General features: G+C 41.5%; 1 protein-coding gene across 8 annotated transcripts in view; it reads right to left on the bottom strand.

Moving 5' to 3' along the window:
* RAD54L2 (RAD54 like 2) overlaps nucleotides 1–15920 on the bottom strand; it is a 72700-nt gene that overhangs the window by 37492 nt on the left and 19288 nt on the right. For 5 of the 8 annotated variants that reach the window (XM_054838074.1, XM_054838071.1, XM_054838067.1 and 2 more), the window contains one exon: nucleotides 11730–11936. In XM_054838074.1, the coding sequence (XP_054694049.1) occupies nucleotides 11730–11880 (151 nt within the window). In that variant the 5' untranslated portion in view covers nucleotides 11881–11936. Of the gene's footprint in view, nucleotides 1–876; nucleotides 1017–11729; nucleotides 11937–14011; nucleotides 14106–15920 lie in introns of those variants that run through there. The other 3 variants (XM_054838068.1, XM_054838070.1, XM_054838072.1) reach the window with 2 other exon arrangements.

Here is a 15920-nt window from a genome sequence, read left to right as displayed (position 1 = left end):
TGCAAAACGGAAAGGAACTTTTCTACCTTTTCTACTCAAACGAGCCTACTAGTGAGGCCATCACTGCTAGTCATGATAAATAAGTATTCACGCAGCCAAGAATTAGATCTGCCAGAAACAGTCAGTTTATAAAATGATCTCCTCATGGAAGGTAATCTTGTTACAGATAAGCCCATTTACTGAATAGCTTTTCTGTGAGGCCAGCCTTGCCAGTAAGGAAGAATGTTCTCCCTCCTTCCTCTACAGGGTCTGAAATCTTACCTAGCTATCATACCTCACCTACCTCATGCTCAAACCACAAGCTCTTTGCAATTGTACGACTATACTATACATCAGAAGCAGCTTCTCAAGAAACTCTTGTCACTTGAGAGGTTCCTTTGCAAGCAACTTAGAAGATTTCCCTGTTAAAAAAAAAAATCACAGGTATCATAGAATATCAAGATAAAGACCCTTCAGAACTTGTTTTTTATTCATCTGACAAGTCTTTTCAGCAGCAATGTCAGCATCCCTGAGCACTGCAAATTCACAAGGGTTAAAACTCACACCTAAATCTGCCCACAGACACAAGAAGCTCGATTGTAAGGTTTTTCAGGACACTAGCTCCCCTGTATAGCAGAGAACATTGGAGATGGGGGGAAATCAAACTAAAACTCAGTTCAACTAAAAAGTTTCAATGAAATATCCCAAAACATATCATAAGTGACTTCGTTCTCCATCCCTCCAAGCTGGAGTAGCTCCTTCCCCATCCTTTCAAGCTAGAGTAGCTCCTTCCCCATCCTCATGCCTGTTCTCTACCTTGAACCTGGTTCTCTCAACCCACTACTCCCCTTGCTGAGCTCTGCAGGCTGAGCACCTCTGGGACTGCTCAACACTGACCTGCTCTGAGTCCTCCAAGTGCAGCGCAGGTGAGAAGCACTGGATCCATAATGTGCCACCACACTCTTGGTCCCTCCAAGCCAGGGTGGGTGATTCCTGTCTCTCCACTGACTGCCCTGCATGCTGTTCACCCTCATCGCCGCCCTGCAGAACAGAAGGGACCTTCCTTGCCCATCCTCGACTGCTCCACACTGGCTGTGCAGTCCGTTCCCCATCCCACAGCCTTCCCACAGGCATGCTCCACATCCACCAGCTGCTTCTGCACACCTCACTGATCACCAGCAAGTAGAGAAGCTGCCCACAAATCTGAATTGTTTGTAAGTTATTAAACACAAACAAAGCTTGATAGCCAAATTTCACTCTTGATTATCAGCTGCTAGTCACACATACAAATATCATTAAGGTCACTTTCCCTGTCCTGTTTTCCATGTTGTTTTAGCAACATGGAAACAAACAAGAATATCAGGTTTGAGTTGGTTATGGTATAAGGTGGTGTTTATCAACCTGAAACAGTTCAGACAATCAAACTCCAACTCCACAACCCTATTTGTTGGCAACTGAGTATTGGCTGGGCTTTGAGAAGCATTTGCTTTTTAAACAAACACTGCACTGCCAATAAAACCTCTTTTTGAGTAGATCTTAACCAACCATGAAAAACTGGAGGAGCCTTTCCATTGACTTCAGTGAGTTTTGGACTCAACCGTAAGGCATAACATTTGATCAATCTGTTTTTTCTCATTTTACTTGTATGCATATAAATCTTGGTTTATTTTCTTTCCCACACTCATCTAAATCATACCTGGGGTGGGGGGAAGTTGTACATAATGTAACAAAAACTGAATCACACAAAACACAGGTAGAGATGAGACACAGTGCCTTCTGCAAATGCTTTTCAAACTGTCACTGTGGCAAAACATACACTGCTTCCGACTTCAGTCCCAGGCTTTCAAAGATTCTTTAAAGGCATTGAAGAAAACAAGCTGTAATGATTTTAAGTTGAAGGATTTATATCATAGATATTTATCATTATTGTAATCAAAGCTAAATCCATTGAATTACAATCCCAGTTATATTCAAGAAACTGATTCTCCTCTCTTCCTATAACTTGCTACAATTCAGCTGCTGAAGATGACACAAAGTATTTGTGATTTTATACAACTTTAATATCATTCCAGTTTTCATCTAAGTGCAAATTTGACATAAATCACAAGCTAAGAGTACACAAAAGTGCCATTTTTAAATTGCTTCTAATAGTTCAAGTATTTAAATATTTTACGTAGAAGAAGATTACCTACAGATGTTTTAATTGCAAAATTTGTTTTGACAGAGATTTAAACTAGAAGTTTCTGTTCACCTAGCCCAAAAAGATTTTATCTTGTAGCTATCTCCTGTCTCATTCCTATTTGCATATTTGCAAGTGAAAATAATGTCTTCTGACTCCTACTTAGAATTTTTTTGAGACTGAGTCAGGGAACTGGATGTTGAAGAAAATGTGAACAAGATATTTTCAACATTTGTAGTACAAACTACTGTTATTACAGTAAAAAACAGGTATTGCACCAAAAAACTTTGATCCAAATGATGAGCCAGACACGTCTATAAAGCCTAAGCAGGAAATTAAAATGACAAATAAAGCAAATATCTGTGATGTGATAGTGTGGTTTAAAATCAGAAGAATACTTCTAATTTAGTTAAAATAGTTCCCCCTCCTTCCAAACTTGCTCCTGTTTCTTGGCTAAAAATATTATACTTGTACAACATATAGCTACATGCACATTGTATTAAACCAGTCATTAAAAACATCACAATAGCAGATAAATTAAGGAAAAACAAACATAATGACCCCTTGTGTAGTTTAAACTCAAATGCAAAACAGAGAAGCGCTTCATCCGGTACATTTGAAAATAATAGGAGTGCTGCCTAAAATGTAAAGTGGAGGATTTTGACCTTGGCTTCATCACACTCATCAGGCGACCTTGGCAAAGTCACTTTGCCACTCCTTACCTGTTCAAGAGGGAAAATACCACATTACAAATTTGCTAATTAGTTTCCTTGTGATTTCATCATGGTTTCAGAAGTTGCAGATGGAGTACGGTATCTATTAGCAATGACTGGGTGCGGTACACAGCTGAATATTGAAAATGTACATGGGGAAAAAGGTACCAAACGTGATGGCGAAGGAAGCGTGCCTGTCCTTCATTAGGGATTCTCTGGCTGCTTTGTGAAAAGAGAAAAGCAAGTTTTTGGCCAATAAAGCACAGCTGCCTGTATCCTACAAAGCCTATCAGAAAAGCAGGAAGAAACAATACACTTCTCCTCCCCATGGAAGTCTTTGCTCAGCTAATAACCACTCACTCACTGACCTTGCTCCCCATGCATTCATGCTACTCTCATGTTTGTGGCAGCTTTAAGAAAAGAGAGCACGTAGCTACAGGTGAAAAATCATTTTTTTAAAAAAAAATATATAAATAAAGTGCAGAGCCATGGATGTGGGCTGTTCTTGAACCAAATAGAAAGATTTCTATTTTGTATTCCATCATACGCAATAGATCAAAGGAAAGGAGGAAGTAAAGAGGGGGGAAAAGCGTAGCTAGCTATAATACCACATCATTGCACGAGATCAGCCAGTCCCCGTGCCCAATCGGCGGGTCTGAAGGAAGCAGAGCTCTGGCGTCATCACCTCCTTTTAAAGAAGTAAAGCAAGTCATTACTCCAGGTTATATAACACTCAGGCTATGCCAGACTTTGTGCCGCTCTCTCAAAAAGGAAGCTGCTGTCAGAGAGCCTGGGAGGGGGGCAGAGGAGTCACGAATGCTTTCATTCGGAGCTTCCCCCTGCTTAGGATAAGCAGAGGAGACTGGGAACGTGTCTGCACTTTCAGACAGAGCAGGCTGATGGCGAAAGGCTCAGCGACTGACCTGCAACATCGTCACTCTGTAATTCCCTGCAAAGGGGGCTGGGAGACAGCACTGTCAGGATCTCATCCTTCCTTCCCACAGCAGCCCTCAAGCCACACCTCACCCCACTGAGAATAACCTAATTCACAGGGTTAGTTAAAATGCTGGAATCAGTCAATAAACCCCCACAAACCCCAGGTGCCACACTTCATTCCTGTTACCTTCCCCTATTCCTCCCAGATTTATGGGCAAAGAGCCTGTAGACAAGGGACATCCACCTGCCTCTATCACCTTCCAACCAAAACTGCCTTGCCGGGCATTTTGTTTGAGTTGGGGCAATCTGCAGCTTCAGGTTCGGCAGGATCATGGAATAGTTTGGGTTGGAAGGGACCTTTAAAGGTCATCTAGTCCAACCCCCCCGCAATGAGAGCTAACAGAGAGGGAGCTAACAAAGCCTATGGTACTGGCTGTTCCCCGCAAAGCACCCAAGAGGATTTTATTATTTTTTTTTAATGTCACCATTTAGTTGAGTCCAGTAAAGCCACTTCAAGGGAGCTGGGTGCCTGCCACAGGGTCTGCACGGGCATTAGCAGCTCCCATACAACGTGCTGGGTACACAGACAGACGCTTGCTAGCCAAACAGGTCCAAACCCCTCAGACTGCACACAGAAACACCATTTGTTCTGAAAGACAGATTGTATTGCAGGGAAACTGCCAGAATAAAAATAATGGATAAAACATGCAGCCTTCTGAATGAAGCAAAGTTCCCAGAGACATCAGTGGGGCTTTTGCCTAAATATGAGAGGCAAACCTTCCCTGCAATTTCAATGTAACCTTTCTGCACTACTCAGTAACCAGGATTGCTAGATCTGCAAATGCTAGTATCCGGTCTCTTTTCACCTTTGATACTAACTATATCTTTTGTCTTTTATTCAGCTGGATTGTGGAAACACAGAAGACAGACAGCTCCTAACTGTCTGGGTCTTAAGAAACCAACACAAGCCTCAAATGTAAGATTTGCGGAGGTGGAGAGCGTATGCTTAACAGACACAAAGCAACTTCAGAGATGCTCTTATCCCTTTCAGGAATTGAGAAAAAAATAAAACCACCTCAACTTCTTAGCTATAGCAAGCCAGCTGAGAAATGCATCCAGTATCTGCAGTTAGACACCAGTTTGCCAAGTTATCCACAACCAGCTGACCTGAGGTTGAGCCCCACAGCCTGCACCCATATGATAAAGCATATTTAAACACTTGGATCCACAAGGATCATTTTCTAAGGTAATGCAGTTTCCCATAAAATTTGATAGATTTTAAACACAAGCCAATATGCAGGATATTAATTCACAATATTCTTGCACGTGTATCAATTACTTTTGTATTTCTGTGATACCATACGTGCCATTCTCTTTGCATGTAACTGTTGGTTTGGAAAACAGCCTATGAAAAGTCACTATAAGCATTAAAATTTACCTGGTTGTTTAAGAAGAGCAAAGTGCACAGTGGTACACAGAAGTTCAGGTTTGGTTTCCCAGGCTTACAGAGATCAGGGCCATTGCAGAGGCAACAAACTTAGTGTTGAGAAGTTTGCTTCCCCCAGAATATGCCCTTCTAGCTTCTTTAGAAATAGAACTGGTGGACTCTAGAGGGAGCTGCATCCAGCCACAAGCAATCAAAATAAAAGAATCAAGATAGGAAAGTCCATCAAGAAAGAAAAAATGGAAAGATGTCAATCAGCACTCTTCTCTTCCCCCCCCACAAGAAATCCACCTTGTGCTCTGCAAACAGTAACTTGCAGATTAAATTACAGGATTATTACTTACTGGCACCCACCACTCTAGCATACATAAACACTGACTACAGCAGAGCTTAGAATTAAAGGAACCCTCCTGATCGCCTTCAGTGCTTTTCTAGATTTAGGGAAGTCCTGACTTCTGTTTCTTTCCATATCTTTTTCGCTGACTCATCCACTTTCGATTAACAAAAAGAGCCTCCTCTCTACTCCAAGCTTCCTCCGACAGGCCTGTGCCTTTCCTTAGCCCCTGCCACCAGCCTCCAGCTAAACAACAAGGACAAGAGATCAAAGCACATGTATCACCAGTCCGACGCGGAAAGTAAGAAGCAATCAAGTCCACTGTGCTCATGTACTGCAGCAGACAGAAGGATCTTATTAAAGGGTTCCTCAAAGAGCAGCTACAGTCTCAGAGGCTGCCTCGACCTTGGGATGCCCACCTACCCTCAATAGCACTTGAAGACACAGCTATGAAAAGCTGCTTTCTAAAAGGACTTGAGAGAGTAAAGAAATAAGTATGTATTTGCTCCTCCTCTTCTTAAGGAATGCATTTCATTTTCTAGTAGATAGGGAGGACAACTTAAAGCCAGTTAAATGGTGTGCAGTCGGGCCAAAAGTAGAAGGCAAAGAGATTTCAGGTTCCTGAGACTAAACTCCATTTACCCATACAAGTAGAATGATCCAATTCAAGTAAAAAGTGCAGATAAATTACTTTCTAACAGCAGCTCCCACCCCCCAACCCCCCCTTTTTTTTTTTCTTTTTTTCCTCAAGCAGTATGGGCCTTTCTAAATCTGGATATAAAATTATAAAGAATAGGATATCATTTAGCAGGGTATTATTCAGGAGACTGACTCCACACTCTGCCTCTCAGTTTCATACAGGTGAGTATAACATGACCTAATTTATAAGAATAACTTCAGATGAAAAGCAAAAACTCGTGTACATGAGCAGGAGGAGCCTGCTAAATGAACAGATTTATACCAAAGACTTTCCTCTCTTCCCCTGTAAGGACAGAAATTTGCTCTATTCCCAACCCCACACATCCAGCTGGGGACTCCCACACACCACAGTTTTGTTTTGTTCCAGCACTTTGTTGGGGAGAAGAAAAGATGGAATGACTTAGGGGTGGGAGGCACATGAATAACACGATCTCTCAAGATGAGCAGCAGCTCCCTGTACCTCAAGAAAGCATTCATGTATCATTCAAAAATATTAACCCACACTTCCACATGACTTTAAAAACAGATTTCAAAAATAATTTCGGCTTTAATAACTCCAGGTGCTAATGAACTTACTAGTATGTATGGCGTTAACCACTGATTTTTTCCCCCCAGGTTAGACGAGGAAATTATCCAGGCAGCTACAAATCGATTTCACTTTCAATGTAATCGCACCCCTTGCTGCACGCACCATGATGATGAGCCACAAAGGAACATCACATTAAACAAAATCCATTCTTGCTATAATTCCATGCCAACATTTTTTTCCCCAACCACCAAGTGAAAATCGTATGCAAAGCTGATCTAGCAGTACCCCTTTAACTAAACAGGCTTTCCTCTTGCAAGAGTTCAAGGAAAGCAAAGATCTTTTTAAATCTGAATCAACAGTGGCTGTCATTTGAAGTCAAGTACTCCTGCCTTGGTATCCTGGGAAACTCAAAACTATGGGTACCAAGTGGCACACTCAAGTTCAGATAAAAAGCAGCCACTAAAATACATCCTGGATCATGCTCCAGAAACAAGAGGTTTGAATCTGTCATGATGCTATCAAATGTCATAGACAGGGATGAGCACAGTTTTAAGAAGAAAGGGTGAGGAAAAGGGTCTTTCTTTCCCCTCACTATCCTCTCTTTCAGAGATTGTGAGACCTGGCCCTGGTGCCTTCACCTTACTAAGAAGCTGCAGTGCAAAAAAGCACAGGCACCTGCACGTCCTCCACTCTCCTGGGACTTGTGATTCTGTACCACCAACACAACTGTGCTCCTCATTCACTCCTCCCTTAGGGTCTGTGCATCCACAGAAACCCCCCACAGAGCAGTTTTGTTTTGCTTCAGCACTTTGTCAGGGAGGAGTAGGAACAGTATGAGTCTGAGGTGGGAAGAGGGAACACAGACTGCCTCCATCCTCTCCTGTTCTCCACAAACAGATGCTATGGAGCTGGCACACCCCCAGCCCTGGGGGAAGAAAGAGGGGATGGGACAGGAGAAAACAGGCAAAGTGGACAACACAGTGCTGAAGACAAGGCTAATTGTGTGGTGACTGTCATATCACAGTAGCATCTAATACGCTCTTATTTGGTGTTGCCTGGTACATCTGTACATTAAGAATTGCAGTACTACCACGGTATTGGAAAATTGTCCACTGCTATACCCCAGAAGTACTGAATCCCTGTCTGCTGTACCACACACCCTGCAACGCAAACACAACTTGGAGCCTCTGAGAACAGTGTCTGAATGCCTGCGCTCATTAGGGCACCTTTCAGAGAACTGAGACGACCAGCTTTTTACACTTTCACCCAAGTTACACTTTAAAAAAAAGCGTTTAACCCATATACTCAGAGGTAAGAAAACAAGCAACTTGCCATCACTATTAACAGCAGAATGACACCAACATGTATGAGTAAGAGACAATGAATTCCAGAGACTTCAATCAGAATAATCCAAAGACATTCAGAAAGTGAAAAAAACAGCACTACAGTGGGATTCGTTCACTCAACAGCTTTTCCTCAGGAAAGCTCTAAGGTATGAATAGTCCCTGCATTTGAAATGATCTCTAAAAATCTATACTGGAGGTTTGTTTCCTCTTTGTTCAAATAAGCTTTTATTCCTATGGACTTCTACACAGCCCTGAGCAACTACCAGGATCAGAGAAAAAGTGCAGGACTTTTGAAACAGTCCTTTATCTCTACAGTCATCAGTACATAACATTTCTAGTGAAAAGGATTTAGGGAGTTAACGAAAGAAGTTCTTAGCAGTCACGCACTGGTATCACAAAATCAAACATGATAAAACAAGTGCTGCTACCCACAAGTGACTGGAAAACAGATGCAGTGGGTAGGGATGACGAGGCTGGGAAAGCAGCGGAAGCCTCCAGCTAGGATTGGAGCGTGCTGCTAGGATGGGTGTGCAGTGTGGCAGCCACTAGGAAGGGGTTGCAAGTGTCAGGGTAGGTATGTCCTGGAAGAAGTGCTCTAGAAAAAAAGACATAAAGCTATATGATCTCCTCCTACACATGATGCTAAGGTTCAATAACTGACCACCACTGAAGAAATGTACAAGGAATGTAAGCTATGTGGTTATTAACACTGACTCAGAAATAGTCAGAAAACTATCCTTCTGTGCTCTTTTTCTTCCTTGGGGGCAGAGGGAGAAGGAGAGGAAGAACTGCTTTCATCAAGACTGAAAGTTTGTACCATAAACATCCAAACTAAAGTAAACTCTAGCCCATCTATGGACAGCCTATACTAAACACAAACAAAACTTCAGGTTCTCAGAGCAGAAAGGAGAAAAACTGCACCAAAACTGAAGATAGCACTCAATTACCAGAATGTAAAAGAACACAAAATTCTGAAACTGAAACCACCACAAGTATTAATTCCACACACAACATATATCAACAAGATGAAAACAGGTTAACCGTGCAAAACACAAGTCACTGCTAAGTCTGAGACCAGGCTATCCACCCCCAACAAGTGCGGATAATATTACATTAACCCTGGAAGGTTCATAAGCAATCTGAGTCACCATCAAAACATGGAAAACCTCTGTTCCCAAAACAAAGCCACTATTTTGCAAGCAAGCAGTAAAAATGTGAGTTTTATAATTGTTATAATCACTGTTATTTAAAACAAGTCATCAGTTTCAGTTTGGAGAAAACATATATGCAGCCTGTCGCCCTTCCAAGGAAATAACTATGAAAGATTAATAATATTCTAAATTTTGCAGTGCTAGAAATATGCACAAGGGAAGGATGGCCCCAGGATCCCCACTGGAACATCTATGGAACAACCACAATACCAGGAGGGGAGGAGAACAGCACCGCTGGGAACAAGGAGAACAAAATTTTAACAGAAATTATTAAAATTAAGCTTTTAAAAAGCTCTATAGTGTAAACATTAGAGCACACACTTCCTTCTTGTGAATAAAAGTAACTGTCTGTTCCTAAGAGGATTTTTATGAAGAAGGGTCATCTACAAAGAGACAGGACTATAAACATCAGATGGGCAAAACAGAATGATCCTCTTAATTCTGAAGTTAGCTATATTTCATAGGCCAAATAGCAGGAGACCAGTTTTCTATTAGATCTAAGGTAATATAGATGTCAAATGACATTTCTGAGGCAGTATGTAGCTGTGAAGAGATATCAGGAAAAGCAGAGTGGACACCTCCGCAGAAAACAATACTTATACAGCTAAGCACACAGAAAGCATCCTGATATTCTGGCAGACAGAATTCAAACTGAAACAATCTGAAACCTCAGAAGTAATCTATCTTTGCTCAGATTATATGAGAAAGAGATTTTCCTGTACCTAATGAACAACTGTAAAAACATTTTATGTTAGTTATACATAAATTGTCTTTTCACTCTTCCTCACTATTTCCTACATTTGTTAAAATTTATTTTTAATTAGTCACTAAAGAAATATAAAGCATAAATGTGTTTCTAGTGTTTTAAGATGAAAATAAAAAGCTGTCATTAACAGCTAGCAATGTTCTGATATACCTACATTAATTTTGTTTGCTTTGGAAAGAATAATCCTGACAAATGATTATGAGTATTCAGCCACAACAATATAGATGTAGATGATAAAATACATAGGTCTATGATAAAATAACCATGGGGAATGACCCACTTGGACACAACATACAGCCACTCCTCTCTGTTAATAAAAGTTTGTCTACAATGTCACGCTTCCTATTGCTCAGCCGGGTGCAGGTTCCTGTGAACAAAGTAACCTGTGGCCCTATAGCTCTATTTCCTGGGAATTCCCTTGTATCTGACCTCAGCTAACACTTCCATTTCTGCTGCTTTCTCATTAGAAAAAGTCATCACGTGAATAAAACCAGAAGAATAAAATTCATTTGTGCAAACGTTTTATAAGCATTTTAAATCAAAACAGCATCTTCAAGTAGCACGTGGCTGGAAGAATATAAAAACCAAACAACACTTGAGGACAATAATGTACTTAGAAACCAAAAATACTTTAGTAACTAGAAAAAGAGAGAAGTATCTGTCTTTAACACATTCTACACTAAGAAAAAGAAGACTTTTTTCAGTAGGCTGAAGTAGGTGCATTCAAAAATCTGCACACACTTTGAAATTATTAAAAATTACAATTTTAAAAGGAAGCAAATACAGCATCCCCTTAGGCTTGGGTTGTAGTTTTATCATACAAGGAGTTTGGTGGCAAATACAGCACAGCGAATTCCCACCTGAGCCATGCACTCCTGTGCCCTAGAATATCAGCCCTTCTGCTGGACCAACAAACATATTTCTAGGATCACGCCATGAACCAGAACCGTTACCTAATCTTGGTTAAATGGAAGCTGCACAGCACAGGTCCACAAACAGCTATACTGGTCCCAACTGAAGAGGCAAGTGAGGCAGTTATAACTAGGTGAGGATAGAAGGTGACAACTTAGTCTGCACTGTCACCTTTCATATTGTAAAACAAACAAACAAAAAAATCCCAGCCTGTATGCTGTCAGAAAAGAACATCTTCCAGTTGTTAAAGATGATTATTGTAAGTAAGCAATAACTGTCCATAGCATCCATTGAATTGTTTACCTATGGGCAAGCCAGTGATGTAAATATATTTAATTTCACCGGATCCCTTTAATACTACAAGTAATTGTAAACTGATTTATTTACTTCTTTATATAATTGCTTCCCCAGAATCTGTAGCTATTTTAAAATTTCTGTTGTCCTTACAATTTATGCTTGTGGCTTGTTTACATGATGGAAATTTTTTTTGGCCAGGAGTCCAAATTTAACCTACATTAAATCCCTATTTAAACTAAACACCCACATAAGCACACTTCTCCCTACCAAGCGCTGGACAAATCCTAACCCTTACGCTATCTATCAAGGTGTCACTCACCAAAATTAGTAATGCGAGTTTTGTACAACGTATGTACACAGAGATTTGCAACCCCATTCACTTACCACTCTCATCAAGTAAGTCCTCCTCGTCATCCCCATCATTGTCCTCCTCCATCGCCTCTTCCTCATCTTCCTCCTCCTCCTCTTCCATATCCTCCTGCTCCAAGTCCGGGTCCAGGTCCGGATCACTCCCTGAGATTGACTCGTCTGACATGATTCCCAGTGGTGCTCCTTGTGCATTACCTGCTCATGTTCTACCGTGAGGCAGCCCTGCGAGAAAAGAAAAGAGGTACGTAATGAGCCTGGTAAATCCCAACCTTCGAGCCTCAAGGCTTAAAATCATAGCAGGATTACTGCACATAAAAGCACAAATCTGCCATCAGTCTTTTAAATAACAGTCATATCGGACTGTGCACAAAATCCTGTGTAGAAAATGGATGCCAAAAGCAATGTATCATAATGATATAGGCCCAGCATTGTAGAATCAATATCAGAACCAATATATTAACTAATCACTCAAAACAACACCTCTTTCTTGGTATTCTTGACATGCACACAGCAGAAAGACTCCTAGTATCGATATCTGATTATACAAAGATGCAAAAATAAATAAATTGTGTGAACAATTTCAGAACACTACCGTCCAAACATGAAGCATAGAAAAGAAAGGATCAGTCCATATGGATACCTGCTACCCTGATCCCCAAGCACTGAAAACATCATCGCAGTATGCAGACTGTGGGTCACAGACAGAAACCACCCTCCTGACTTAGCTGTACCCACTGTGAAGGTCACCCAACTACTCATCACAGCCTGCCTAAAGTCTTCATTTCAACCAACGGAACAGAGACAGCATTACTTTAACTGTACAGACAGAAGACAACAAAGATCCAGTTTTTGAAGGTTGTATGTCTCTTTGTAAAGCAGGGTTAGAAGAAAAGTCAGCACAAAGGAAGGATGGATCAGAGGGAATTTGCATTTCCTTTCTCTAAAGGACAAGAGCCAAATCTGGCTGTGCATAACTCCTCCGTTACGCTACTCCGGTGCATCACAGCAGAAATTATGGTACAAAACAACAATAAAGCCTAAAGAGAGGGTCAGGGCAATCAAAAAGCCACAAGTTTATCTGTTCAGATCATCCACTGTCACTTCTGGACAGTGACGGGTACTCCTGGGTACTCCTCTTCCATATACAAAGAATTATCATAAAGGAGCTGTGTAAGATGGATGAAAAGAAAGAAACACAATCAAGAAAGGAAAATAAAGAAAGCATCATGATCTCAAGGAACAGAAAGCAAAGGATGTGCTCAAAAATCAAGCCTCAGAAGAATTACTATCCACACATTCCCCAGAAAGCTTTATAGAAAGATGAGGGAAACATTTGCTCATCACTCATTTTCTACTGCCCCCTACTTACACTACATTTCCAATGTAAACTATAAAATGTCTAAGAACTAATCAGCCACTTTAAAAAAAATTAAACAAAAAACCAAAAAAACAAACCACAAAAGAAACTTCTAAGCAGATATGGCAGCATACATATCTACAAACACTTCAAGAAACAGAAAAAATTCATTTTCAGCTGTGTTTCAGCAGTAACTAGATGAGCTCAGAACCTTGAAGGTTAAAGACACAACTCGACACCCCTGTAAGCAGGGCTGAAAATCTAACTGTCAAGCATGCTGAATTATTCCAGCTGAAGTCATCAGTTCCCGCTTTGCCTCTCAGCTCCTCAATAACACTGAAGAGTGTCTGAAAGAAAATAAACACAAGGAAAGAACAGGCTTTGCGGAGATTGGTATTGGAATAGGAAGCATTTTACCACTACGTCCCAGGAGCATTTTACCACCAGGCAGAGACAACTGAAGTCCCTACATTATTACACGTGTCACACGAAATAAGTTGGCTTAGTCAAGCAGATGGTAGAAAAGGCCAAAAAAATCTAAATTAGCTCAAGTGGAACCCTGCCAGTTTCCACAAGCCAAATGGCTTCATCCGGCTCCTGCGGACTGCTGGTAGGCAGGTACTGAGCCCTGCTGCAATACGGTGACCCCTGGGCACTGCAAGGTCCAGCACCGCGTACTTTCTGACATCTGGTGACTTCAGTCAAGGACTGCAGATGCAAAGCAATCTATTATCAGAAGTTTTTCCTGACAAATGCTGTGCTAAAGCCTAAGTGTATTTCAAAACAGGGCTTATTTTTACTTTTAAACAGCAACTGTGTTTCCTTCCAGCCCTAAAGAAAACAAACATTGTTTTATTCTTTACAGGTTGTACTCAGGCCCCTAACTGTAAAGCCACATGTGTTTCCTTACATTTCAGAAGGAGATGGTCAGTAATGTTACCTTTGTGCGTCTCTGCTGGTCACCTGGGATTTCAAGGGGATTTATTTATTCCCATGTTGTCCATACTGTGCTAATAAAGCACCTTGCGCGCTATCTGCTGCAAACCATATCAAGAGAAGCATATTAAAAAATTTCCATGTTTTTACTATCCCAGTAAACAAAGCACCAACACAAAAAAAATCCCCCCAAACCAAACAAAAACCCACCAAAAAAAAAAAAAAGAAATACAAATACTACTAAAATGGCAGGAATGAATTCTTATCTACAAATGGGAAAAGCAGAAGTGCTGTAATGCCACTAAATGCTCCAGGTCAAAGAATGACACATGATACAGTTTCTCCCATCAGCATCCGCCTGTCTGTCATCTCTCATGTTTCACTGTTTGTTGCAGAACCTTAAAAAACCCACCAGAAAACACTTTCTGAAAATTGTTTAAAGGATATGGGTCCTTGTATTTCTATAAATAAAATCAAACCCAGTGGAGAGCAGCTATCTCTCAGACTGGAGTACAAAAGGGCTCTAATCGAAGCTTTGTTTTTGTTTAGCAGGAAGTACATGTTCTTTATAAGCTAACTCTTGACACTTGTACAGCAGCCCCAGCTGTATGCAGGAGAGTTAAACAGAAGCTTTCAAAAAGACTTAATTAAATCTTGCAGAAGGTGGGTGAAACAAAGATGGTTAACTCCTCCGTGCCTATTGTCACGCTGCCATCTGCCTTCCTCCTTCCCATCCTCCTCCTCGGCTCTGGCAGCTCCGCAGCCGCTCTCCATTGCATAAGCCTCGGGTCTCGGGAGGGCTCCCACCCTGCCTGGTGGCACCGGGAGCACGCAGCGGGGACACGGCACGAAGGCAGGTAGGCATTACACAGCCGCGAGACTGCCCTCGTTTCTCACACCGATCTGACCCAGTTCGGAGCCTTCCACCAAGGGGAATTACACAACAGGGCCAGATTGTAGCTGCCGCTACTGTTTTATGGCTGAGTTATTCCAACCTGCCCCATCTCTTGCCTTTGCACACACAGGCGCGCCATGCTCAACATTTAATCGCTGTAGGAAGGGCACTTTGCGAGAGATAAACAGCTTACCTTCAACTAATCAAAGTTACCATTTGTCTGGACTTTCCAGCTGTCCCACATGAGATCAACCCCGGAGCCTCCTGACCTGCTGCACCCCGAGCGGCGTGCCGTAAGGAGGGTTATCACCACCGAGAACTACAAACCAAAACTGCTGCACCTCAGTTTACAACAGAAAGCCAGAGGTGCTTGCGGTGCAGCGCCCAGTTCAATACCCTGTGAAGCCACTGAGAAAACGGGGTGGGGTATTAGGTGAAAACACTTTGAAAAATTCCTCTTGCTTACTCAGGGAGGAGAAAAGAGCTGTCATGTTTATCCTACCCAGGAAGTTAAACCCTGCAATCAACTGCACATCAAATTAACATCCAAGACAGCCTCTCTCATGTATTATGTCCTGTCTTTCAACAAAGATAAAAATAGTTAGGAAGTTTTTCGGGCTTTGCTTTTTTAAGGTAGAACATTTCAGATAGTAAATGCCATGTGGTGATGACTGCCGCCTCCTCAGCCTGCACAGAAAGGAGGCCCAGTTCTGAAGTAGGAAACTTCAAGAGCTTGCAAATGTGGACACATTTCTGTTGTCCTCGTGTTTTTCTTTCAGTCTGCAGAGGTTTAAAAATCACCGTTTCTTCTTACGTATGAAGTTGAGAGAGAAATGTGAAAGCACACTTTTTTTCCTTTCCAAGTGATAGTCTTTCACCACAGGGTCACACGTGCCATGAGCCAAACTATTAAGTGAAACACCAGACATCATGGGATCTGGTGACTTTGCCCATTTCTGTACAACATCATCGCTTTCATCAGAGGATTCATCAGCAGTATAAAAATTAAACTACTATT

This window comes from Grus americana, chromosome 11 (assembly GCF_028858705.1).
Source record: "Grus americana isolate bGruAme1 chromosome 11, bGruAme1.mat, whole genome shotgun sequence".
NCBI classification, from domain to species: Eukaryota; Metazoa; Chordata; class Aves; order Gruiformes; family Gruidae; genus Grus; species Grus americana.
Note: the sequence above shows the minus strand (reverse complement) of the source record. Positions and strands in the feature narration are given on the sequence as shown.